Source organism: Pimephales promelas, chromosome 1 (assembly GCF_988280905.1).
Source record: "Pimephales promelas chromosome 1, fPimPro1.hap1.1, whole genome shotgun sequence".
Taxonomy (NCBI): domain Eukaryota; kingdom Metazoa; phylum Chordata; class Actinopteri; order Cypriniformes; family Leuciscidae; genus Pimephales; species Pimephales promelas.
This window is the reverse complement of record NC_142769.1, coordinates 36,509,594-36,535,751: the sequence shown is the minus strand read 5'-3', so window position 1 is coordinate 36,535,751 and position 26,158 is coordinate 36,509,594. Positions and strand designations below refer to the sequence as shown.

At 37.4% G+C, this 26,158-nt stretch overlaps 1 protein-coding gene across 1 annotated transcript in view; it reads left to right on the top strand.

Moving 5' to 3' along the window:
* The window catches only part of tln2a (talin 2a), a 51,500-nt gene that overhangs the window by 10,058 nt on the left and 15,284 nt on the right, over positions 1-26,158 (top strand). The window contains exons 2-34 of the mRNA XM_039662867.2: positions 3,050-3,089; positions 8,173-8,341; positions 8,451-8,548; positions 9,568-9,697; positions 10,436-10,588; positions 11,822-11,964; positions 12,323-12,450; positions 12,713-12,776; positions 12,904-13,008; positions 16,546-16,701; positions 17,361-17,462; positions 17,669-17,745; positions 18,101-18,281; positions 18,482-18,595; positions 18,815-18,923; positions 19,050-19,258; positions 19,500-19,598; positions 19,679-19,846; positions 19,929-20,223; positions 20,399-20,565; positions 21,613-21,741; positions 21,882-21,995; positions 22,091-22,204; positions 22,329-22,463; positions 23,123-23,251; positions 23,377-23,479; positions 23,835-24,043; positions 24,226-24,345; positions 24,505-24,702; positions 24,790-24,929; positions 25,016-25,109; positions 25,198-25,287; positions 25,997-26,119. Of these exons, the coding sequence (XP_039518801.2) occupies positions 8,206-8,341; positions 8,451-8,548; positions 9,568-9,697; positions 10,436-10,588; positions 11,822-11,964; positions 12,323-12,450; positions 12,713-12,776; positions 12,904-13,008; positions 16,546-16,701; positions 17,361-17,462; positions 17,669-17,745; positions 18,101-18,281; positions 18,482-18,595; positions 18,815-18,923; positions 19,050-19,258; positions 19,500-19,598; positions 19,679-19,846; positions 19,929-20,223; positions 20,399-20,565; positions 21,613-21,741; positions 21,882-21,995; positions 22,091-22,204; positions 22,329-22,463; positions 23,123-23,251; positions 23,377-23,479; positions 23,835-24,043; positions 24,226-24,345; positions 24,505-24,702; positions 24,790-24,929; positions 25,016-25,109; positions 25,198-25,287; positions 25,997-26,119 (4,332 nt within the window). The 5' untranslated portion in view covers positions 3,050-3,089; positions 8,173-8,205. The remainder of the gene's footprint in view (positions 1-3,049; positions 3,090-8,172; positions 8,342-8,450; positions 8,549-9,567; positions 9,698-10,435; positions 10,589-11,821; positions 11,965-12,322; positions 12,451-12,712; positions 12,777-12,903; positions 13,009-16,545; positions 16,702-17,360; positions 17,463-17,668; positions 17,746-18,100; positions 18,282-18,481; positions 18,596-18,814; positions 18,924-19,049; positions 19,259-19,499; positions 19,599-19,678; positions 19,847-19,928; positions 20,224-20,398; positions 20,566-21,612; positions 21,742-21,881; positions 21,996-22,090; positions 22,205-22,328; positions 22,464-23,122; positions 23,252-23,376; positions 23,480-23,834; positions 24,044-24,225; positions 24,346-24,504; positions 24,703-24,789; positions 24,930-25,015; positions 25,110-25,197; positions 25,288-25,996; positions 26,120-26,158) is intronic.

The following is a 26,158-nucleotide window of genomic DNA, read 5'->3' as shown; positions in this document are numbered from 1 at the left end:
AGAAAATATCTGGAAAATGAATAGTAAGCTGCTGTTGCTTGGAGACGTACAACAGTTCTGTTGTGGCTTTCGGTGGAACTATTTGTCGCGCCACAATAAAAACAATTCAAAACTGAGCTGAGTGTGACGCCAATCCTTTAAGCTTGCGTCTTGTTTTATTTTGTACAGGTTTGCACCGTCAACAACATGTGTCAGCACTCACCGCCATTTACCCATACTAAAGCCTAATTTATAATTTATACAGCATAGACACTACGCCGTTGGTCCGACTCAGACGTATAAATCAGCCATAACACACAATGGGTGTCTTAACCCCACAAATTACAGTCCCCTTTTTGCATTGGTCACATTACTTTTCCATTACATGGCTCCTACACTATTATCTAATTGCACAATAGAGCAAACTATACTCTATGAACATCATTATTATTACAATTTTGTTTGTTTAACTGTCAAAAATCAATATCACATTTGCAATCATGTGGATATTCGGGTGGATACTCGTATAATATATAAACTTTAAAAACGAACTTGGACCGTGTGTTATAGTATCAAAGCGAGTTTGAGTCTTAAATGGATCTCTATGCACTTGTGTCTACACTTTTTATGCTAGTAAGTGCTAAAACCCCACTTTTCCTGTTTTACACTGGGGCCTTGTGCCTATTAGAAATGCATTCTCGGTTTGAATGATATTTTATAGTGGGGTATAATTAAATGAAAGGCAAAATTCATTTTCCATTTAGAATTTCAAAGCATTTTGTTCGCATACCCCCTCTGTCACCTCACATTCTCCAGTTTGGAAATATGGGAGATTTCTCTCCCTCCATTGAAGCGTAAAATTTTTAGTTTAATGGACTTTCAAAGAGTTAATAAATTCTAAACGCAATTCATATGACTCAAGCTGTTTGATCCAAGTCTTCTGGAGAGACACACTTTATGAAGTACATCAAAAATGGTGAAAAGAAGCTCAAACACTTGCTTAAAGCATAAGATCCAATGAGATCATTCACATAGAAGTTTTCTTTTCTGAAATGTACAGTATGTTTTCAGAGTACATTGAACTCTTTTCTCAAAAGATCAGGGAAATTTGACTTTAATAATGACCCATTTCTGTATTCAATCAAAAATATATACTGCAGTCTCTGCTTTAATAGGCTGTGCATGGACTGAATTTTAATTCAAATCAATCTGTAGTCCTGTTTGAACATGCTGCATGTACAGGGGGTTGTTCATTCTGTCTTTCAGTGAATGTGAGTCACTAGGAAGCTGTCTGACACACTGTTGCCATCGTGGTCATGTGAGCTTCACCGCCTACATATGCAGTCATGCCAGTGATGGCCATGTCTGCTGTTCATCAAACGGTTGATCATCATGCTTTACCAGTCACTCCTTTTTTTTTTCTTCTCTATCCATCTCTCCAACCTGTCCCTCATTTTCCATAGTCCTCTTGGCAGCAAAACGAACATGTAAATATTTGTAGGCCTAATTGTGATTTAATTAAAATGGCTATTGTACCTTTTCATTATTTATTATGGTGCAACGATGGTTATTTATGATCTACTTTTTATGATTCAAAATTTAATTGAGAAGTTATTAGATTTCCAGCTCGGCATAAATGATAAAGAGCTCATTAGTATGTATACTATAGATTTAAAGCAATAGTTCACTCAAAATAATTCAATTGTGTCACTCGCCCTTGTTGTTGACTTTGAATCTCCTCCATGAAACACAAAGTAGAGTTGTTGAAGAATGTTCTGGCAATTTTCTGTGAAATTCTCCCATTCCATTTTATGAAATGAATGTTGCGATAGTCATATCTTACCTATTGTGACGTGTATCTGAGTGAAATGACTTCTCAAACGAAAATAATTTAGGGCGGGACTTGATTGTGTGCATCTGGATTCCAGAATTGTTTGGGTAGTTGGATTATCGTGCTTTGCTATTGGTATGATCTCATTTGAGTGACAGTTTTCCACTTTTTGCATATTGTTTTTTTTTTTTTCAAATACTGTGTATTCTGACATACTACACCCTTGGCATGCTGTTTTTCACATACTAGGGAAGTACGGTATATTCAGACATGAGGACAATGCACTCCCTAAAAAATGCTGTGTGGCTTCAACCAGGAGTTTTTTGTTGTTGAATTTTGTAAGTTTGCCATGATTAATCAGTGTATTGACTGATTTGTACTGGACTCTTGTTGACCTCAGTCTGTAGTGGTCGAATGGCAGCAGCTGTTGCTCCTACCACTCACTGAAGTGACTTACCACACACAATACAACTCAATACAGCAACACATCTATGACCCACATCTGCTATCTGGGCTAGTCACACCAGTGGTGAAGTGTGTATAGTGGTAGATGACTTATAGACAACATCAACAATCAGTCATACAGTAATTTGATATGCTATTGTCTTCAGAATTAAACATACTTATTGTCTGATTCTTGATATTTTTTCCCCTGAAGCTGTTAATGTTATTTTTTACTATGTTAGATGCTGTAGTCGATATGTGTTAAAATTCTGTTATATGCTCTAACTTGATTTACTTATACCTTTAATTTCACCTTTTAGTTAATAAGCTCATTTGGTAATTTAGGAGTTTAGTGTGAGCTCTTGTCTTTTAAGTGTGTTTAGAGGCTTCTGGCTTTGAGTCAGCTCTGCAATCATGAGATCATTAGTAGATAGAGGTTAATGGGTTAATTACTGCGGCTTTAACTCATCCCTCATGAGGCGATAACACACACACCATCACTGGTACCTGTAGGATTTCCATCTTAAATTAGCTGCTTTTTTCTTTTCCGATCTGTTATATCTTCCATCTAACATGGCTAATTGGAATTAGATTTGGACTGAATAATGTCATTGATAAACTGATAAACTTTGTGATGGAATAAATGAATATTTTGTGGATTAACCTTCTTAGGTCCAATTCAATTTCCATTACTGTGGTTTCCTTTGAAATTTCTTTTTGATTAGCATTTTTAAAGTGTTATGCCCTCTAATTGCTTGACTGACCATCAGTCTGTCTTTCTTTCTGTCTCCATAGATCTGCAGTGCTTTAGAGTTGCATACGCCTCAAATTTACGGTAAGACCAAGCTCTCTGTACCTCTTTCAAAATATGTTTTTTCCCCCGGTTGTGCTGCTTTTAATTGTCTTTCATTGCTGTAGAAAAGTCTTTCTCAGCCTTTTTGTTTAATGTACTCCACACAGTCCCATTAGTAGGGCTCAGGTACCCCTTTATAAACACCAAACCAAAAATATATATATTTTTTTTATTGGATATCATTAAGCAGTAGCATTATTAAAATGTGCATTACCCTCTATAGTTACTCACATTTATACTAAAAACAATCCATACTTTGGGTGAAACACTGACTCAACCACTAATTTCTTTTCAAACTTAGGTGGTTTCTGTCACTTTATAATTTAATAAAGTTTGATTGGCTAAAACATTTGGTGGTGAGAAAATAATAAACTGCTTCACAACACATTCTTTCCTGTTTACTGAACCTAAAATTAAATTTACAAACTTACATAAATAATAAATGAATAAATATTAGATTAAAAATGTAAACCAATTACTGGTTATAACAAAAAAATTACTAATTCATTAAATTAAATTAAAATTAATTACTAAAATAAAAAATAATTAAAGCTAAATAGAAATATATAGAAATATGACAAACTTGAACAAATATTAAAATGAGAACTGAAAATATAAAAATATTAATAAATTCTGTACTACTATACAAATAATACTAAACAAACACTGTTGTGCAAAGGAACTAGTGTGATGATTTGTAATTAATTTTTTTTATAATTTTCTTTTTTTTAAGTTCATTGAAATCTCTCAAAGTAATCAGTTTTATGCACATTTATGCTCTATTTAAGGAGTTAACACTAACTTTGTGGAGGACGGAGTTTTGCGCCGTAATCATATTTCATTAGCCCACAGTTACTATAGTAACATCGATGACAGACATGAGTCACGTCTAGAATGTCTGAGTGTATGACTCTATGGGAGAATATAGCTGCCGAGTCTTGCTGATATGAGGCAGTGGAAATAAAAGGTTGTGGTAATTGAATGGCTGCATCATGTGTGCGTTTCATTACTCTAAGAACTTGAGTGAGTAATCAGACTTCAGTCAGTCTGCTAACCTGAATGTATCATGTGATCCTGTTAAATGTCTAAAAATGGAAGAGCATTCTCTGGAGTGTTATGCTGTCTCGGACTCTCTAGAGCCACCGGTGGGCTGGTCTAGTTAGTGCGTGTGGATCTATATGCTTGCAAACATTGAATACAGAAGACTGTGCTACGCAAGTTACGCCCTGTCATTGTTCACAACATGGGCTGGTTTTCTGTACAGAGGTTTGGTGTTGTAATGAATTGAGGTGATGTTTTAAAGGAAAAGTGCTCATTTCTGCACCACTAACAACACCAGATGAATTTGCAAAAAGTAATTTGATCCCCAAACAGCTTTTCAAAACACTACTCCTCCACCTCATCTCCTTCAATTTTCCTTGTTTTGAACATGCAGATAGTCCCGCCCCAAACTCATGGCATGGATTGAGGCAGAAGTTGTCAGACAGACCACTGAAAAAAAAAAATAATTTTCAAGTATAATTTCTAAAAAAACAACAACAGTGCAACTAGTTTAGTCTGATACTCTGATTCATAAGCAAATGACTCTAGTGAACATATTGTTGTAATGAATGCTTCTAAAAGATTCACAAACTTCAGAAGTTTACATTTTGAATCAGTTGGATGAATCGTTTACTGAATGAACTAACTGAATCACTCAGAGCAGTTACTGAATGGACATGTGACTCGTGGCTCAATACTTTTAGTGATGTCTCAAAATGAAGCAAGTTGTTTTATAATACAACTCTGTGTATATTGAGTGTGTATATATCTGTGTATATAATTCCAACAATGCATTTCCTGATCTATATATGTCTGTCTAAAATGGCTTGGAGCTCTACAGCTTGTCCCTGACATAGAGTACTAGGTCAGATCGCTGCCAAACACTTGCCAGTGTTTAGTGTGCCAACTGTGCACAAGGGCATCCTCCATCCCCACAGACACACATTTTAAACTAAGGGTAACTAAATGCTGTGAGCTACTCTGACTTGAAGATAATAGTTCTGGTTCTGTAATGGGTGGTAAATACATGCTAATTTCGAAGGGAATGAACGGTTATAATTCTTTTTATGCTCTAGTCAAAGTGATTTGAACCTTCAAAGTGAAACTCTATCCTCTGTCTAGTATAATGTTGTGCCTTTTTTTCTCTGTGTGTGTGTTTAAACTAGACAGTGTTTCATTAATGAGCAGTTTGGATAGTGTTGAAAGCGTAAACACAGCTGACTGGGAGTTCAGGTGCTAACAGTAAGTGTGTGTGTGAGAGATGGAGAGAGGATGGACTGAATCCAGATACCTATCTAATGACACACCCAATGTCAAACAGGAAAATGAGTTAATTTTACATATTCTGTGTATTAGAAGACCAAAACTATTAAAAAATGTATTTAATTGGTTAAATAGTTCATCCAGCTTTAATGATTAATGTGAGCTTGGGTATTGGTGATAAAATAATATTACAGATGGAGATGGACAGTGATTTTGCACTCTACGTAAAAAAGAGACTTTTACATAGTTACAAATAATTTCTGTTTCAAATAAATGCTGTTCTTTTGAACTTTCTATTTTCCCGTTTCCACACAAATATTGTGATAAATATGAGATGTAATACATGTTTCTAATGCTCCAAATCAGCATATTAGAAGGATTTCTAAAAGATCTTATGATACTGAAGAGTGAAAACTGGAATAATAATCACAGGCATAATTTAAATTTTAAAATAGAAAAAACAAACAAATATATATATATATATATATATATATATATATATATACACGAAAGAGGGTTTGGGCCAAGTAATAAAACATCTTGAGATTAAAGTCATTATAATGCGAGATTAAACTTGTAAAATTTCGAGAAAAAAGTCAAAATGAAATGTAGAGAATAATGCATTCGATCAGGGTTCATTGCATAGCCTACTGATAAAGGACATGGCAGACATGGATCACTAGTCAAGCTATATTTTAGACTTTATTTCAGTAACAAAGAAATACCATCAACTTTTGCAGTAATGTATTATGTATTGCATTAAAAGTGTCTCTGAATTTGCCTGTGCAGAATTTTACTGATAAAATTGGTAAAAATGGTAAATGGACTGCATTTATATAACGCTTTCATAGACCTAATGGCCACCAAAGCGCTTTACATATTGCCTCACATTCACCCATTCACACACTCATTCATACACCGACGGCGGTGTCAGCCATACAAGGCGCCATCCAGCTCTTCGGGAGCAGCTGGGGTTAGGTGTCTTGCTCATGGACACCTCGACACTTGGACCCCGTTTACACCTGGTATTAAAATGCGATCTGTATCCAGATAAGTTATCCGGATAATAAGTACTGATTCCATTTACACCTGGCCACATAAATGTGTTTTTGCAAAACGGATATAAATCCGATCTTCACCTCCTGCGTTATATGCAGATTTAATGGATTGCACGCCACCAAAAGCAACAGATCTGAGCGGCATTTTATTGATCATCAGCTAATTTCCAAATCAGAGACATCAATAAGAGAGAGTGGCAACAGGCCTGGTAAGATAATTTCGTTTCTTTACTTGAAGATGTGTTAACTGCGTCTGTGACTTACTTTCACTTTTATTTGCGATGTTTGCACGTTGAAACGCTCAGCTGCTCATCTGCGGTGATGCGTGTCGCGTATCGCATCTGACTAGGCTATAACATGACATATAGCCTATATAACACCCGCTCTCACTCGTTTATTTTTTAGCATTTTTGGGAGGAGTAAAATATACATATGTGGTTTCAACAACCAGATTGCGTTTACACCTAGTAAAGATCCGGACACAATGCGAGCCAGACTACCTCCAGATGTGGTCAGGCAGATCCGATCACGATCCGATCACAACGCGTTTACACCTTGCATTAACATGCGTTTTTTATTATCCGGATAACTTATCTGGATACAGATCGCATTTTAATACCAGGTGTAAACGGGGTCTTGGTCAGGTGGAACCGAGGATTGAACCACCAACCTTTCGGTTCGTAGACAACCCACATGAACCACTGAGCCACTGCCGCCCCAAAAGACATTTGAGCCATCACTTGAACAACGAACAGCTCTGGCCCGAATGCACTCTGGCATATGGACAGCTACGATCAATTAAAACCGGATGTACGGCATTGCCATTAATGGCTGTATATATGGTTACAGTTGTTACATTCTGTGGATGGCGGCGTACACAACCACAATCCTAAAGTAATAGCCATTTGGCTACTTCGTAAAAACAGTTAGCCTACTGGCATAGGAGGGTGTCCCGAGAGCTCCGCACGGACATGGGGACCGAAAATGGTAGTGTGGCAGCAATACAAAGGTTTTTACAAAGTAACCATGGAGAAAGTTTCTCGAAACACGGCTTTATTCTTGAAATTTAAAGAATTTTTTTCCTGAAACACAACAACTTTATTCTCGAAATTGAATGAGTTTATTCTCAAGATTGTATTTCGACTTTTTTTTCCGAAATTTAACGCATTTTTTCTCAAAACACAACGACTTGACTCTCAATAATTAATGAGTTTATTCTCAAGATTGTATTTCATCTTTTTTCCTCGAAATGTAAAGTTTTTTTTTCTCAAAATACATCGACTTTATTCTCGATATTTAATGAGTTTATTCTCAAGATTGTATTTTTCTCAATTTTACGAGTTTAATCTCGCGTTATAATGACTTTAATCTCAAGATGGTTTTATTTTGTATTATTGCTTGGCCCTAATCCTCTTCCATATATATATATATATGTATATGTATATGTATATATATATATATATGTGTGTGTGTGTGTGTGTGTGTGTGTGTGTGTGTGTGTGTGTGTGTGTATATATATATATATGTGTGTGTGTGTGTGTGTGTATGTATGTATATATATAAGAGGAAGAGGATTTGTATTTTTACATCTTTTTTTGAAAGATGTCAGAATGTTGAAGAAAGTCCTAATATCAGCATCATTCAAATGCACATGTTCTCTCTTCTGTTCTCCATCCCTCTCATCTCCTTCCATCTCTTCACAGGTGCAGAGTCTTTGTAATACTTGAACTGGCAGGATGGTGGCGCTGTCTTTGAAGATCTGTGTGAGACAGTGTAATGTGGTGAAGACGATGCAGTTTGAGCCATCAACGGCTGTGTATGATGCATGCCGGGTCATCCGAGAGAGGGTTCAGGAAGCCCAAACAGGACAGGGTGGGACATGACGTCTTTGTTCCTTGTGTATTGTAAGATTTTGTAGTTGCTAATGTTGCATCATTTTTTTTCAAATGCAAGCTCTAATAGAGTGCCTGTTGTTCCTCAGCTTCAGAATATGGGCTGTTTCTGTCAGATGAAGACCCCAGGAAGGGCATCTGGCTGGAAGGGGGCCGGACGCTGGATTATTACATGCTGAGAAATGGGGTAAGTTCTTTGATCTTCTGTCTCTCTCTCTCTCTCTATTTTACAAGCTGTTGTCCAATGATCTGTGACATGTCTTTGGACTCTGCAAACACATTTTGAGTGTGTGTGTTGAAAGATGAGAAGAGGTCTTAACTCTGCTCTTAGTTATTTTTATAGTCTCTGTATGTGTGAGAGAGGAAAGGCTCCCCTTAGTGTCTACACTTACTGAAACAAGCTACAGTTTTGTGATTTAAGGACATCGGTCACTGCAGCATGTGGTTTTTGTTTGTATTTGTTTACTCTTGTAAGTCTCTGTGATTGTGTGAAGAAGTGTTGGATGGTTGTTTCCCCAGGAAGAAATACAAATGTGTTTGCGGTGTAAATTGAGAAGTGTGAAAAGATGATTTCATCAGTAGTGTTTCATCTTTTGTCAGAGGTTGACATCAAAAGACCTCTTCTTCTCCCTCATACATGCACACGCAGATGTTCAGCTCTCACAACCACGTCTTGCTTGTCCAATTTGTTGTATTTTGCACAAAATAATGTTCCCTTTCCTCTTGTTTTTTTCACAAACTCATTCACATTCATTACAGTGTTTGCAGGGCAGCACCTAATTTACATTTCTCAAACATTCTGGTGAGGGTTTGTTCTTATTTGCAATTCTGCAAATTCAACACGAACCGCTTCGGATACAGAACTTTGTTTTGTAGATAATCTCAGTCTTAGGTTAAAGATCATTCAAAATGGAACCAGCATCAGTGATTTTACATCTTACATCTATTTTGCTTACTCATTTTTATTGTCTTCCTTGCATATATTTAACCATTTATAGTAATTGTTTTGCCTTTAGGCTGCACAAATTTGATTCTTGTGTGCTGCTGGCTGAAAACAAGACGTGTGGTGAATTTCATGCAAACAGCAAAACAACTCTGATGCAGAATTTCGTTCAGAATCAAAACATCTTTCCTTAAACTTTAAAACTATTTGTTTACTGAGCTTGGGAAATCTAGTTTCTCTGTTTCTCTCTCTTGGTCTCTTAGGACATACTGGAGTATAAGAAAAAACAGAGACCTCAGAAGATAAAAATGCTGGATGGCGCTGTGAAGACCATCATGGTGGACGATTCCAAAACTGTTGGAGAGCTTCTTGTCACCATCTGCAGTAGAATAGGTCAGTGATGCTCTTATACAGGTTACTATCTGATATAACTGTATCATATACAGTTATTCTCGTAAATGGGTTATTTTGAGGGGCAACTTGTGGTTCCTTAGGTGACATAAGACACGACTGAAGAGGTTTAAATAAATGATTATAAAAAGATGTGTTAGGTTTAGTTTTTATTTAAATTTCAAGGCAACCTGTGTTTAAACTCATTTGCACACAGATTCAACTGTATTGTACTGACCGAATATATACATGACAATGCGTGATCTGCCATAGCTTTTAAGACAAATGCTTTATACATTTTTTTTTTTTAAAAGTGAGAGTGATCACATTTGTAATGTTACCAAAGATTTCTATTTAAAATTGACCCATTTTTTTGAACTCATCAAAGCATGCACAAAAATATTAAACAACTGTTCTCAACATTTATAATCAGTTTCTTGAGCAGCAAATTAGCATATTTAAATTATTTCTGAAAGGTCATGTGACACTGAAGACTGGCGTAATAATGCTGAAAATTCAACTTTGTCATCACAGGAATAAATTACATTTTAAAATATTCTCAGAGAGAAAACAGTTATTTTAAATTGTAATATTATTTCACAATATTACTCTTTTTACTGTATTACTGATCAAATAAATGCTGCCGTGAGTATAAGAGACTTTTCACAAAAAAGGTAAAATGCATATATACACAACACAGGCCATAACAAGTCTATAACTATGTCTCATTTCTCCTTCCAGGAATCACAAACTATGAAGAATACTCTCTCATCCAGGAGGTGGTAGAGGAGAAGAAAGATGAAGGGACGGGCACACTGAAGAAAGACCGGACTTTACTGAGGGAGGAGAGGAAGATGGAGAAGCTCAAAGCTAAACTGCACACAGATGATGACTGTAGGTAACACATCATCACCCATCACATGCAGATAGACATATTGAACTGCTAAATGGGCCACAATAAGTCAATAAAGTTTAGGTTTAGAATTGTTTCAGGGTTTATCTTTGCATTTCCCTTTAGTCTCTTACTATATTTTCTTATTCTTTTTATGTCTAAGTATTCTCTTATTCATTTTTTTGTGCGTGTGTGTGTATGTTCATTTTGTTGTATATCCCTCCATATGTACACTAATGTTCAAAAGTTTGTGGTCAGTAAGATTTTGTTTGTATAATTTTTTAATATATATATTTATTTTATAAATGTATACATTTAATACTTAAATATGTTGTACTGTTTATAATATTTCAAAAAAAATATATTTCAAATAAATGCATTACTTTTAAACTTTCTATTCATCAAAAAATCCTGAAAAAAAAAATATCATGGTTTCCACAAAAATATTGTCCACATTGATGATAATCAGAGATGTTTCTTGAGCACCCAATCAGCATGTTAGAATGATTTCTGAAGGATCGTGACTCTGAAGACTGGAGTGATGGTTAATTGAAAATCTAGCTTTGCCATCACAGGAATAAATTACATTTAAAAAACATATTAAATTCACTTATAAGGCCCTGAATAACTTGGCCCCTCAATATTTGCGTGAGCTCTTAACCCCCTACACTCCTACACGTGCTTTTTCGATCTTCTGAAGCTGGTCTTTTAACCGTCCAAACAACACGGCTAAAAACTATGGGTGATCGGGCTTTTTCTTCTTTAGCTCCAAAATTGTGGAATTCCCTGCCCTCTGAGATTAGAAATGCAGAATCCCTTAGAGTTTTTAAATCCTCCCTTAAAACGTACTTTTTTAGGGTGGCTTTTATGTGATTGTGTGATCACTGTGATTGTTATTATATTTGCCTTTTATTTTATTGCTTGTTTAGTTTTTATTGCCTAGACTGTTGTGTATCTTTCTAATTCCATTATTTTTTATCTAAAGTGCTTTGAGATACTACTTTTAAAGGCACTATATATATGTTTTATTATTATTATTATTATTATTATTATTAAAAAAGAGTGGTCTTAAATTGTAACAATACCTCACAATATTACTGATACAAAAAATGCAGCCTTAGGTGAGCATGACCCTAAACCTTTGAACTGTAGTGTATCTTCTGTGAATAACTCTGTAAAAACAGTTTGATATATGAAAAAATGTATCAAATATTTCATTTCTGTTTCTCTCACAGTGAATTGGTTGGATCATGGGCGCACGTTTAGAGAACAGGGAGTCGAGGAGAGTGAAACGCTACTGTTGAGACGAAAGTTCTTCTACTCCGATCAAAACGTGGACTCGCGAGATCCTGTGCAGCTCAATCTGCTCTATGTACAGGTTAGACACGACTCTTCTCTCTTATTGTATTTTATAATGCAGTGAGGTGAAAACCATGATCGGTATCCAACAGCCTCATGTTGACCTAAATGATCTGTTCTTTGCTTGTCCGTTCAATATCATGTATATAGATTGAAATGCTGTAAATCTCTTATTGACGTATGAACCTCCTAAAAGCCTCTGAGTGCTACACTACATGCTGTTACACACATTGTATCGATCTGTAAAGTAGTGCAGTCCCTATTACCTTTTGATAAGCTCCCCTTCTGTCAGGGACTCGATTGCTGATCTGGATCATTTCTACTGTGTGATTTCTAAAAGCTTTAACAAATGTGTCATCCTGCATATGTTTCCCCAGGCGCGTGACGACATCCTGAATGGTTCTCATCCCGTATCATTTGACAAGGCTTGTGAATTTGGTGGAATTCAAACACAGATCCAGTTCGGACCTCATATTGAACATAAACATAAGTCTGGATTTCTGGAGTAAGACCAAGTCCCTGTACTTTCAGTTTACTGCCCCTCTGCTTCATAATCACGGGTGCTGCATTATTAAAAGCCATGAAATGATGTGTAAAATCTAGATATTGTAATGACCATTCAGGTGATGAGCTTAACCAACTCGAATGAAAAGTGCCTAAATGAATTTCAATATTTTATGCGTATCGTATAACTAATGCCTGTTTGCAGTTTTATGTATTGTTGCTTATCTTCTTCTCACTTTGAATGTGAATTTCATTCCTTTCAGCTTGAAGGAGTTTTTGCCTAAGGAATACATCAAACAGAGAGGAGCAGAGAAGAAGATCTTTCAGGTGGGCCAGTTTATCCTGCATTTGGTTATACACGTGACTGTTTATCTTGAACTTCACTATTTGTAAGCAGAGATGAATGAGATAAATGAACTAATTAGGTGAAAAAAACGCTTTGTGAATTTAACAGGAACACAAGGCTTGTGGAGAAATGACAGAGATCGAAGCCAAAGTGAAATATGTGAAGCTTGCGAGATCACTCAGAACATATGGAGTGTCTTTCTTCTTGGTGAAGGTAAAATGCATGTGTGTTTGTGTTGTACTTGGTTATTTAATTAAGCTATATTTGTTATACTGGGAATGTCTAGACTTCCCAGATGATGATGATGATGATGATAATTGCTTAAATCTTATTCATAATGGGTTGTGTTGTGTGCTTTTACATGTTGTGAATGTACAACCAAAAATTGTCTCTGCTTTATAAATTCCCATGTGCAAGAAGGTTATTTAAGATCCCACCCCCGAATTGATTAGAATAGTTGGTCGCACCTGTGATGGGCAATTAAATTTCTTGGCCTGGGACACCCATATGGACATCTATTGTATAGAGGGTATGCATTGATGTCACTTTCCCACCAGAACACGCCCCCCTCAGCTGGACTGAGTAGCAAAAGAGCCTATGATAGGATTTAATAGGGGAAACTGCGAAAACGCGAGTAAAACAAACTTATCTCAACATTAATTATCCCACTTATTACACGGCTACTTGCCACATAAGTTAATAATTACAAACACGCAATTGATCGGAGTTTAAATATTTTTTTGAAGTTGAAATATGAAAAAGTTTTTAAACGCAAAGCTCCTTGGAGAGAGCAGTTGCAAGCGCGGCAAGTTCAAACTAGATGGACATTTAAGAGATACGGTATACCGTCATACCACTTATTACACAGCATTTAGCCACATAAATAATTATTTATTAGGGGTGTGCAAAAAAATCGATTCACATTTGAATCGCGATTCAATCTTTACCGATTCAGAATCGATTCATAGAATTCCAAAAATCGATTCATAGGCTATATTTTTTTAATGGCGTGCAGGGGCGGAGTGGCAATCGGGTAAGTCGGGACTTTTACCGGTGGTCCGGTAGTGTTTCTATGGTTTCGAGGCTGCGAGGGCCGGTCTGATAAATAGTCATTGCAAGTTCTTGCCGCCCGCTGGTCAAACTGTGCAGCCACTCTGCTCAACCCGTAAATAAATGCATCGATCCGCAGATCTGTTTGAGTTCTGTAGATCTTTTGCCAAGCGTGTCAGAGGTGACGGGTTCTAAACCGCACTCGTATAGTTTTTCTTCTCTCTCATCAAAACCGAATATGTTCATCACGTTTGTGTGTGCATTTTATTTTGTGATTTCACCGGAGTCTCCACAACGGCGATAGATTGAAGCGCGCGTCCGAGAGAAGACTGCGTGAGCCACAGAAAACACTGTATCCATGACACTGATTGCAGCGGACACGAGCGCTCAGCTTGATTTCAAAAACAACAGGTCTCTTATTTAATAGCGAACTAAATGAATGCTCTGCTAGTTAACTGGAGATACCCGCAAATTACGCGCCTATGAACGACTTCACTGGATGTAAACAAATCAATCTAACCATAGATGTTACCAGTATAGCGGTGGCTTTTTTTAAATCTATTTAAAATATTTTCGCAAGGGTTCTATGAAATTAGTATATATTTTTAGGAAGTTCAATGTGCCCAGTCGAGTTCACATTTCAACAGTCAACCTGGTAGCTGAAGTAGGCCTACCACATTTAGCATAATTGTTTGTTTGATTTGACTATAGCACTTTAAAGCTAAATGTAAAAGCTTTTTATTTAAGTTTTATGGTAACACTTTACAATAAGGTTCGTTAGTTAACATTAGTTAACTACATTAGTTAATATGAACTAATAATGAATAGCACATATACAGCATTTGTTAATCTTTGTTAATGTTATTTTCAACATTTACTAATACTTGATTAAAATCTTGTTAACATTAGTTAATGCACCCTGAACTAACATGAACAAACAATGAACAGCTGTATTTTCATGAACTAACATTAACAAAGATGAACAAATGCAGTAACAAATGTATTGCTCATGGTTAGTGCATGTTAGTAAATACATTAACTAATGTTAAATAATGAACCTTATTGTAAAGTGTTACCAGTTTTATTTTAAACTTGAATTAAATGTATTTAAAAGCTGGCCAAAGCTTGGCACTTCGCACTTTTTAGTTGCAAAAGTTTTTATTTTTGTATGAAGACATATAAAGTAATATCAAACTTTTCTTTTAAATTACGTCTACTGCAATCAATCACATAGGAAAAAGTAAACTACATTTATGTAGACCTGCGAATCGTTTTTTGAATCGAGAATCGTTTTTGAATCGAAAATCGATTTTGAATCGAATCTCGAGACAAAAAATCGGTATCGAATCGAATCGTGACATTTTCTGAATCGTGCACCCCTATTATTTATATGAGAGATATTGATTTCAGATTAAACGTTTTAAAATGTTACCTGTTTGTATCTTATAATCAAACAGTGTACAAAACAATAGTCTCAAAATGGCAGCAGCTGCGTTTGTATGAAACAAGAGCGAGCCAGTCGATGATACTGGATGGAAGAATTCAACAGTTTTAATATTTTATTAGCTCACCATATGCAAAACTTTCTTGAAGGAAAAAAAAAAAGTTCTTAGCAAGCGTATATAGTGCTGCTAACCCAGATGAGCCTGAGTTATCTGTTTTCAGCGGTTGTTATCTGGGAATAACATACCGCTGGATGGCGCGATTGACCAATAAGAATCAACTATTCCACAGAGCCGTGTAATAAATATCATCATATCGTCCAGCCTTAACTTAAACTTAGGTTTTTTTTTTGTCAGTGTTTATTTAAACACGTTTATTTAAAAATGTCAGATTTCTTGTCAAATCTACAGGCAATCGTAAAGCTTTTTCCCGTTTTAGATTTGTTTTGTGTTTTTTTTGCGGTATTCACGCTGAAAACAAATGTTGCCACTTAGTTGGCGTAACCGCAGTCACTTCGGCCGACAATCACGTGCATACCCTCTATTATGCGTTTGCTTCAATCATAATTCTGAATCGGCTCACATATTGTAAAGGTGTTTTTGAGATCAGCAGTCCTGAGTCACAATATCAGTGTTCTTTCATACCTAAGTCCAGAAATTCTCTTCGATATACACGTTGCCAATCAATTGTTCTCATGAGAGCTTTCATCATGCGAGTGGAATTCCACCTCCAGAATTCTTCCATCTCTTCCACCCCCCATTCTTGGCTGGTGGTGGTCTGCATGACTCATGGACTGATTACAATTCAGCTTTTCTTGAGTTGTAAAGTTAAGGTGGAGCAGATGTGCTTGTGCCTGAAATAAAAATCTTAAGAGTCTGATTTTAGTTTTGTTCTGGCTTTTATTTATCTCTTAGGACCAATATAATTATTGTCTGTATTCATTAATCAAACTGTTTGCATTTTGGCTATTTATTTATTTATTTTTGGGCTGCCTTATAGTGATAAATGCATCTTTGCAAAAAAAAAAGCTAAAGTGAGAAATATTGGCACAACTTTGAAACTCAGACAGGCAAGCAGAGCTCAGCTCATCCATTTACTGACAGCTCTGAGAGAGAAAGAGAAACAAAAGAAAGACAGTAAGCTTTAGAGAATCTGAGAGGATACTGGAGTGTTATGTGGAATAAGTGTAAAAAAAGGATTTTGGTAGATCATTTGCATTGTTCTGAACAAAGAACTTTTTATTTTATTGTTTCTTAGGAAAAAATGAAAAGTAAAAATAAGCTGGTCCTAAGGCTGCTGGGTATAACCAAAGAATCAGTGATGCGAGTGGATGAGAAAACCAAAGACGTGGTTCAAGAGTGGCCACTTACTACAGTCAAGAGATGGGCCGCCTCACCTAAGAGCTTTACACTGGTACTTATATAACAGACATTGACTTCCAGATGGCTCAAAAGGCTCAAGGGCTTCTGGAAGTGCTTTTTTTCTTATATTCATAACTGTTGAAAAGTTTGGGGTATGTAAGATTTATTTTTTGAAAGTTTTTGAAGTCTTTTATGCTCGCATAGGCTGCATTTATTTGAGGAAAACAGTAATATTGTGACGCATTATTGGAACTTAAAATGTCCTGAGACATTTAATATTCCTGAGACGGCAAAGCTGAATTTTTGGCATCATCATCTCTTAAGTGTCACATGATCCCTCTGAATTCATTCTGATCTGGTGCTCAAAAAAACATTTCTTATTATTATCACAGTTGAAAACAGTTGTGCTGCTTGATTTTTTTATTTTTATTTTTTTTGAGGGGGAACCATGTTATGATTTGTTTCCAGGATTCTTTTATTGATTTAAGTTTAGAATAGAATTTATGTAAAATATAATACTTTTGAAACATTATAAATGTATTTTCTGTAACTTTTGATCAATGCAACATTGTCTCTCTGATTAAAAGTATTAATTTCTTTAAAAAAAATACTAAACCCCAAAGTTTTGAACACACACACACACACTTTATACCCATTATTTATTCTCATTCTCATTCAAATCTGACAGCCTGTGTTCTTCTCCATATGAAGGATTTCGGAGAGTATCAGGAGAGCTACTACTCTGTTCAGACCACAGAGGGGGAGCAGATATCGCAACTTATAGCTGGCTACATCGATATCATTCTCAAGAAGGCCTGTATAAACTTCTTTATCTGCCTTTCCTTCATGAAATAGTCAACAATAAGTTGTCCTGTGCTTTTTTTTTTGGATTATGGGTTTTTTTTGTATCACAGATTAACAGTGTTTAGATTACAGTATACACAATGTTACAGTAAATACCAGATTAAACCTGAGTCTTATGTGTAAACGTGTTTGTTTTTGAATGTTTGGCCCCACAGAAACAAAGTAAGGACCGTTTTGGTTTAGAGGGAGATGAGGAGGCCACCATGTTGGAGGAATCAGTTAATCCGAAAAAGTAAGACCTGTACACATTTTGAGTCCGCAGTGATAAGAACCATATTTCCTTTCAAGGTTTTGGAATTTTCTGCCAGTCGTCTTTGAAAATACTTTTGTAATCAGACCAGAGTAGCAATACAGGAAAAGGACTGTGGAAAAACCTTATCTCAATCTCTATTTATCTAGATTGAGCTGAGGTTACCTGTTCCACACACAGTAATATATTCAGTCTGTTTTTAAAGAGTGCCGGCAGAGTCTCCTCTTCTTGAATAACCCCTGTTGTACAAATACAAAATGAAAAATGTACTTGAACTTTTATACCTTTCTTTGTCATTTCATTTATCTTTTTTTCTCTCTCTCTCTATCTTTCACAGATCTACTATATTGCAGCAGCAGTTCAACCGTGCCGGACGGGTAGAGCATGGCTCAGTGGCATTGCCTGGGATCTTGAGGTCAGGTTCTGTCGGCCCAGAAGAGCTAAACATGGGTACCATGCCCTCTCCACAACAACAGATCACTACTGGACAGATGCATCTTGGGCATATGCCACCACTGGTGAGTCCACTTATAAATGCACATGTTCATTTAATTGTCCATTTTTTAACCTCATATTGGCTATAGGCCACCATGCTGTCTAGATATGCGCATCAGTCCCTTCACTACACATATTGGTTGATCACCAGTTTTTCAGCTCATAGTTTAGATATATTAGTGGATGAATGTGTAATTATTGCCATCCTTAATGTGGCAATCAGAGCGCAGCCCAACAGGCTCTCGTGGGAACCATTAGCACCAGTATGCAAGCGGTGCAACAGGCACAAGAGGACCTGGAGGAGGTGGAAGAGCTGCCACCACTTGGAGATGATATGGTGAGAAAATGCATATGTGACACTTCACATTTACTCTCCTGTACCTATTAGCAATATTTTATTTTTAATGCAGGAGAGCTTTATAAAATAATAAAAAAAAATACAAAATAGATAAAATAAATATATAAATAAATAAATAAAAATAATTAATTTTTTTTTTTTGATTGAAATGGCAGGAAAAAAGTGAATGCACACAACTTGTATTTTTATTTATTTCAGGCTTCTAAAATGTGGATTCAGAACAAGGTGGATGAATCCAAGCATGATATTCACTCTCAGGTGGACGCCATTGCAGCTGGAACTGCCTCTGTGGTTAATCTTACTGCTGGTAAAACCTTGGCTGTATTAAAACTGATTAAATTATTAAGATGTTTCACAACACTTACTTGTTGTGAGCAAGTTTTACTCCTTTACATTTTGAATGTACATCAGCTGCTTCCTATCCATTTCCCAGGTGATCCGACGGACACAGATTATACAGCGGTTGGCTGTGCGATTACCACCATCTCCTCAAATCTGACGGAGATGTCCAAAGGTGTGAAGCTGCTGGCAGCTTTGATGGAGGATGAGGTGGGCAGTGGGCATGACCTCATGAGGGCTGCCAGGACCCTCACTGGAGCTGTATCTGACCTGCTCAAAGCTGTGGAGCCTGCATCAGGAGAGGTGCGAGCAAAGGATGTCCTGCAGATAATCATATCTGTCACTTTGATGGATTGTGCGTTTTTGTTTTTCCAAACATATGCAGATGTTTGCCATTTCTGTATGGTTTCGTCTTGAGATACACATACAAGAATGCGTATCATTTTGATACATTTGACCAATTCAGCTGCCTGTTCACAACCATAAAGATTTTGAGTGACATGACTATGTTTAATAGTGTGTGTGCATGTGTTTTCTCATGCAGCCACGACAGACAGTTCTAACTGCAGCCGGGAGCATCGGACAAGCCAGTGGAGATCTCCTTAGACAAATTGGAGAGAATGAAACGGACGAGCGCTTCCAGGTACACAGATGTCTTATGAAATACATGATGTACATTTGTGCTTTTGAGTGTTGATCACCCTGTATGTGTGTGTGTTACAGGATGTTCTGATGAACCTAGCTAAAGCTGTGGCTAATGCAGCGGCCATGATGGTTCTGAAGGCCAAGAACGTGGCACAGTTTTCTGAAGACAGCGTCCTGCAGAACAGGGTTATTGCAGCTGCGACCCAGTGTGCCCTCTCCACTTCACAACTAGTGGCATGTGCCAAGGTGGAGTTCACCCACTTGTGCTTCTAATCCAGATTGATTAAAAGAAATAAAACTGTTGATAACCTTTGTGTTTGTGTTTCAGGTTGTGAGCCCCACTATCAGCTCCCCTGTGTGTCAAGAGCAGCTGATTGAAGCAGGGAAGCTGGTGGATCGTTCAGTAGAAGGTTGTGTGAAGGCCTGCCTGTCAGCTACCAGTGACGGAGAGCTTCTCAAGGCCGTCAGCGCGGCAGCTGGTATCGTCACACAGGCTCTTAGTGACCTACTCACGCATGTGAGGAACTACGCCACTCGTGGGGAGCCCATTGGACGCTACGACCAGGCCACGGACACCATCATGACGGTTACAGAGAATATTTTCTGCTCCATGGGTGATGCTGGTAAAATAAATACATCATATACACCACCATTCAAAAGTTTAGGGGTTGGCAAAGCTGAATTTCAGTGTCACATGATCCTTAAAAAAACGGACTTTTGAACGTCTACCTTGTATATTTTATTTGCTTAGTTGTTCTAGGCTGTGTAATGGTAAAGATTTACCAATCTGTTGCGTAGGTGAGATGGTCCGACAGGCACGGGTTCTTGCCCAGGCAACATCTGACCTGGTGAACGCCATGAGATCAGATGCTGAGGTGGAGGTGGATGTGAACAACTCCAAGAAGCTTCTTGCTGCTGCCAAACTGCTTGCAGATGCCACCGCTCGAATGGTCGAGGCTGCAAAGGTGGGTTTAGCAAACCTTGGCCTGCATTAGAAACACATGACTACATTTAAGTAAAATGTATTTTCTAGTCTCCTATACCAGTGGCTCTCAACCCATTTCACTCGAAGAACGTATTCTGCTGGAATTGACAAAACTGCTTGCTTCAAAACTTTTTTTAATAAGCAGAAATCGTATTACTATTGAAATGGGTGGTATTGAAAGAAATATTACATAATTAATCTTTCATACATTTTTCACTCCAGATGTTTTAAGAGCTGAATGCACATCTTGATTTTTTTTTTCACATTTTAATTTACATTAAAATGTAATTTAGTTAGTTTTCTGTACACTATTGTTCAAACGTTTTTAGTCGGTAAGAGGATTTTCTTCTTTTAAAAAGAAATGAATACTTATTTTCAGCAAGGATGCGTTGAATTGATTAAGAGACATTTAGGACATTTTACATTGTTACAAAAAAAAAACAAATTAAAAAAAACAAATGCTGTTCTTTTTTTAACTCTCTTTATCAAAGAATACTGAAATATTTCTTAAGCAGCAAATCAGCATATTAGAATATCTGAAGGATCGAATAATGATGTGTAAAATTCAGCTTTGCATCACAGGAATAAATGTATATATATATATTTTTAAATATGATTTTTTTAAATTGTATTAATATTCATGTTTTATTGTATTTTTAATCAAATAAATGTAGCCTTGGTGACCATAATAGACTTATTTTGAAAAAAAAAATCTTACTGACCACAAAATTTTGAGCATTAACATATTAATCATTTATTAACTGAAATACTTTTAAGGCAAATACATTTTTGCTGAGGCCCCCTAATTGGCCCCTGCCCCTTGCTTGAGGGCCACTGTTTTATACCAATTAAGTAGATGCATTAATCATAGCTATCAAGAAAATCATACGAATTCTTAAGTATTTAAGAAATTGGAGACATATTTTCTGCACTAATCTAGCATCCCTAAACCGTCTCTCTGGTTAATACAGCGGTAAACTAATAGATATCCAATAGACTTATTTCACATCTGTGTGTGTGTGTTTAGGGAGCTGCTGCATACCCTGAGAATGAAGACCAGCAGCAAAAGCTGCGGGAGGCTGCGGAGGGGCTGCGTGTGGCCACCAACGCGGCTGCACAGAACGCCATCAAGAAAAAACTCATAACAAGACTGGAGGTCAGTGACTGATGGTTATGATTTGAGAAAAGTAATTCAATTCAGACAGGATTATATGGGATCTACGCAAGGGAGTGTTTGATATAAATTCAACGTTCGAATGAAACCCTGATCTGTGTGTCTGTTTTCTATCTTTCCAGAATGCTGCTAAACAAGCTGCTGCCGCTGCCACTCAGACTATTGCGGCATCCCAGAATGCAGCAGCCTCTAACAAGAATACTGCTGCCCACCAACAACTTGTTCAGAGCTGCAGGGTTGGTAGAAGTTTTAGTTTGTGAAAATCTAAAGTGATATTAATGTATTCCTAATGTTAATACCACTGTATTCTCTATTTTTTAACGTGTGTTAGGCTGTAGCTGACCATATTCCCCAGCTGGTGCAGGGAGTGAGGGGCAGTCAGGGTCAGCCAGAGGATGGTAGTGCCCAGCTTGCCCTCATCATTGCCAGCCAGAACTTCCTTCAGGTAACTATCTACTGATATTAATCACCTTACTCTCATCAGATAGATAACATCACTCTACCGCAAAAGTGCTCCTTTAAAAAGCTTCTCCTTCAAGACTAAAATGTCTTATGTTTTTGTTTTCCAGCCTGGAAGTAAGATGGTTTCTTCAGCGAAGTCATCTGTGCCAACTGTTTCGGATCAGGCGGCAGCCATGCAGCTTGGGCAGTGTGCAAAGAATCTGGCCACCAGCCTGGCTGAACTCCGCACTGCTGCACAGACGGTACTTAATCTGTCATTTCCACACATGTATTGAGTAAAATGCCACATTCTGTTTACCAGAGCTGGAAATGACATCACACGTCACAAATTTGTGTGTGTGAAGCGGACCCTGCAAATGAGCGGGAATAATGCTAGGAAGAAAGATGGATGCTGGAATGCATATCCACTGATGGATAGTATTGTGTGCACCACTGAGTTTGAGACTAATAGAAGTGCTAATAAACAATATATTACTGTTGTTTCACTTCTGTTGATGTGCTGAGTGAGAGTCAGGGTTATTTGTGGTTCCTCTTCCATATTGGAACCCCAACTTGGGTGGCCATTCCAGTTAAGGTTTCTACTGGGGGCTCGGAATTTTTCGACCTTCAAGTACAAAAGGAACGCACCATAAGGCATATGCAAATGAAAATTCTCGTTCCAAACTTTAATGACTGACTGACTGACTGACTTCTGTGGAACATAAAAAAATATATATTTTGAAGAATGTTGGCAAGCGAACGAGTTTCGGTACCAAAATTCTTAAAAATATCTCCTTTTTTAGTTCTGCAGAAGAAAGAAATAAGCATGTGTTTGGAATTATATCAGGGTGAGTAAATGATGACAGAATTTAGATTTTTTGGTGAGCTATCCATTAATGAAATCCTGTCATGTGATGTCTAGGCTCATGAAGCGTGCGGCCCAATGGAGATAGACTCTGCCCTTATAGCGGTGCAGACGCTTAAGAATGAACTCCAGGATGCAAAAATGGCAGCTTCTGAAGGACAACTGAAACCATTACCTGGAGAATCAGTGAGTTGATCAGTGATACTATGATTCTTTTACACTACCTCTGAACTCTATCTTCTCAGCACAGACATATTGATTGATTGTGTTGAATTATCCATCCATTGTGGGGTGAAATTTGTTTGTTTTAGTTGGAAAAGTGTACTCAGGATCTGGGTGGTACATCTAAGGCCGTTGGTTCATCAATGGCCCAGCTGCTTACCTGTGCAGCACAGGGAAATGAAAATTACACAGGTAATACACTCACTAGCATAGGAAACACATTTATTTGGCTAAATGGAGACTTACCTTAGAGCTCTGAGTAGAACTTACCCTAACCTTAAACCTATAGTAAGTACATGTAGTTCATTAATAATACTCAGTACTTATTTGGGTATTTATACTGTAACAACGTCACCTTAAAATAAAGTGTAACTTAATATATTTTTTTTATATTTGAGGAGGTTTTGTAAAATTAAGATGGGTTACAGGGGCTGTTTTTTTTTTCGAATTTTTTTTCGAGCTAAAAAAAACAAACATTCTTGGACACACGTACACACACACACACTACCACTCCCACTTCCAAACACATGAATTGTACTGTTCACAGGTGTTGCTGCTAGCGAAACTGCCCAGGCTCTCAAGACATTAGCACAGGCTGCAAGGGGTGTTGCTGCCACCACATCAGACCCTGCTGGAGCCATAGCCATGTTGGATTCTGCTTGGGAAGTTATGGAAGGGTCGGCTAAATTGGTTTCTGAAGCCAAGGAGGCGCTGGTTGCTCCTGGTGATGCAGAGATACAACAGAGGCTGGCACAGGTGAGGGGGGAAGAGATGTAAATTTAATGTGAATAATACAAAAATAAGACATTTTAATCATTTATCATATATCCATTCTTGCTAAATAAGTGTTCCTTTTCTTTCCCTAAAAATAATCTTACTGACCACAAACATACAAATATAACACAAAAGTATTTTACTGACTCTGTTTTGTGTACTAGGTAGCAAAGGCTGTGTCTCACTCACTGAACGCATGTGTGAACTGTCTACCTGGACAAAAAGATGTTGATATGGCTCTGAAAAGCATTGGAGAAGCCAGCAAAAAACTTCTTGTAGAGACGGTGAGCAACAAACAAGAAAATCCTTTTTCTTTCCTCCCAAAATATTGTAGCTAGAGAATAAGGTTGCTCTCTCTGCCCTTAGGGTGCATGCAGTTATTAAATGTACTTGTCCCTAATGTGTCTCTGGACTGTTTTGGGATCTTTTTCTTTTTATTGCAGCTCCCTCCTTGCAGTAAGACCTTCCAGGAGGCTCAGAGTGACCTGAACCAGACCGCAGCCGATCTGAACCAGTCCGCAGGTGATGTGGTCCATGCCTCTCGAGGGACCACTGTCAAGCTTGCAGATGCTTCTGGGAAGTTCAGTGAGGACTTTGATGAGTTTCTGGATGCTGGCATTGAGATGGCTGGCCATACACAGGTACGATGTCTGGAGCAGGACAGAACGTGAGAAGGTGGATAGGTCTTCCTTTTCCTGAAATAAGAAGTAATTCTTGGTTGTTTTTAGGGTAAGGATGATCAGATACAGGTGATTGGAAATTTGAAGAACATCTCAATGGCCTCCAGTAAGCTGCTGTTGGCAGCCAAGTCTTTATCTGTGGACCCTGGAGCAGGAAATGCAAAGAACCTGCTCGCTGCTGCTGCCAGGTACTTCACGCCATGTTTATTCATTTGTGTTTTATATATGCTCATTTTTCTGTTTTTTAACCTCACTCCCCTGCATGTTTATTCAGAACGGTGACCGACAGCATCAATCAGCTGATTACCCTGTGTACCCAGAATGCCCCGGGACAGAGGGAATGTGACAATGCTCTAAGAGAGCTTGAGGTATTATATATAAACAATGCAGAGTACCAAGTAATTTTTCTTACTGTTGAAAAAAAAATGGGATATTGTCTTTTTTTGTGGGTTACAGGCTGTTAGGGGCCTGCTGGATAACCCGAATGAGCCAGTCAATGATCTCTCCTACTTTGACTGCATTGAAAGTGTCATGGAGAACTCTAAGGTAACAGCAACATGATTATATTGGACTGGTAGTAATGTGCAAATTGCAGTTTGGGATTGGGCTTTTTTTTTTTTTTAAATAAATGCAACTTTGATGAGATCTTAAATCTTACAGGCCCCATGCTTTTGAATGATAGCGTACATTATTATAAAAGTAAAAATAAAGTTTGCATATTGTGAATGGTATAAGCACTTTCATTTGCTATTGAATCTTACATGCTTGCGGCCAGATTTACTAAAGGACAAATTAGCATGAGAGTGCAATTCCAAAAAAGTGCAGATCTACTGAAATCGTGCAAAATAAAGAACACTGATGCAGCCGGATCATTCAATAATGACCAACACAAATAATGGTGCAAATACCAGTAAATTGACTAGCAACCTTAGTAAATCACCTTGCATGGTTAATTTAAGTACTCTACATCCCTAAAAGTTGCATCTAAAAGGGAATCTCTTTCAAATGTATATTCAATAAGGTCAGTCCCAAAAATAACTTTAGTGTGTCTTTAGTAAATCCTGGTGGTAGTTTTTTTTTTAATGCCAAAAAAGGGTTTTCATTGGCGCAAGCTATTAGTAAATCTGGCACTAAATGGGCAAAATTCCTGTTAAGATGCTGAACTGCAACCATTCATTTATAGCCTGTTGATATTGGTAATGTTAATGCATATCACTAAATGATGACTGATCTGTAATCCACGTCTTTCTGTTAGATACTCGGTGAGTCTATGGCCGGTATCTCGCATAACTGTAAGACAGGAGATGTTCCAGCGTTTGGAGACTGTGTGGGTGGAGCCTCTAAAGCTCTGTGTGGACTGACCGAAGCTGCTGGTCAGGTAAGAAACTACCAGCTTCATTCTCAACCATTAAACATT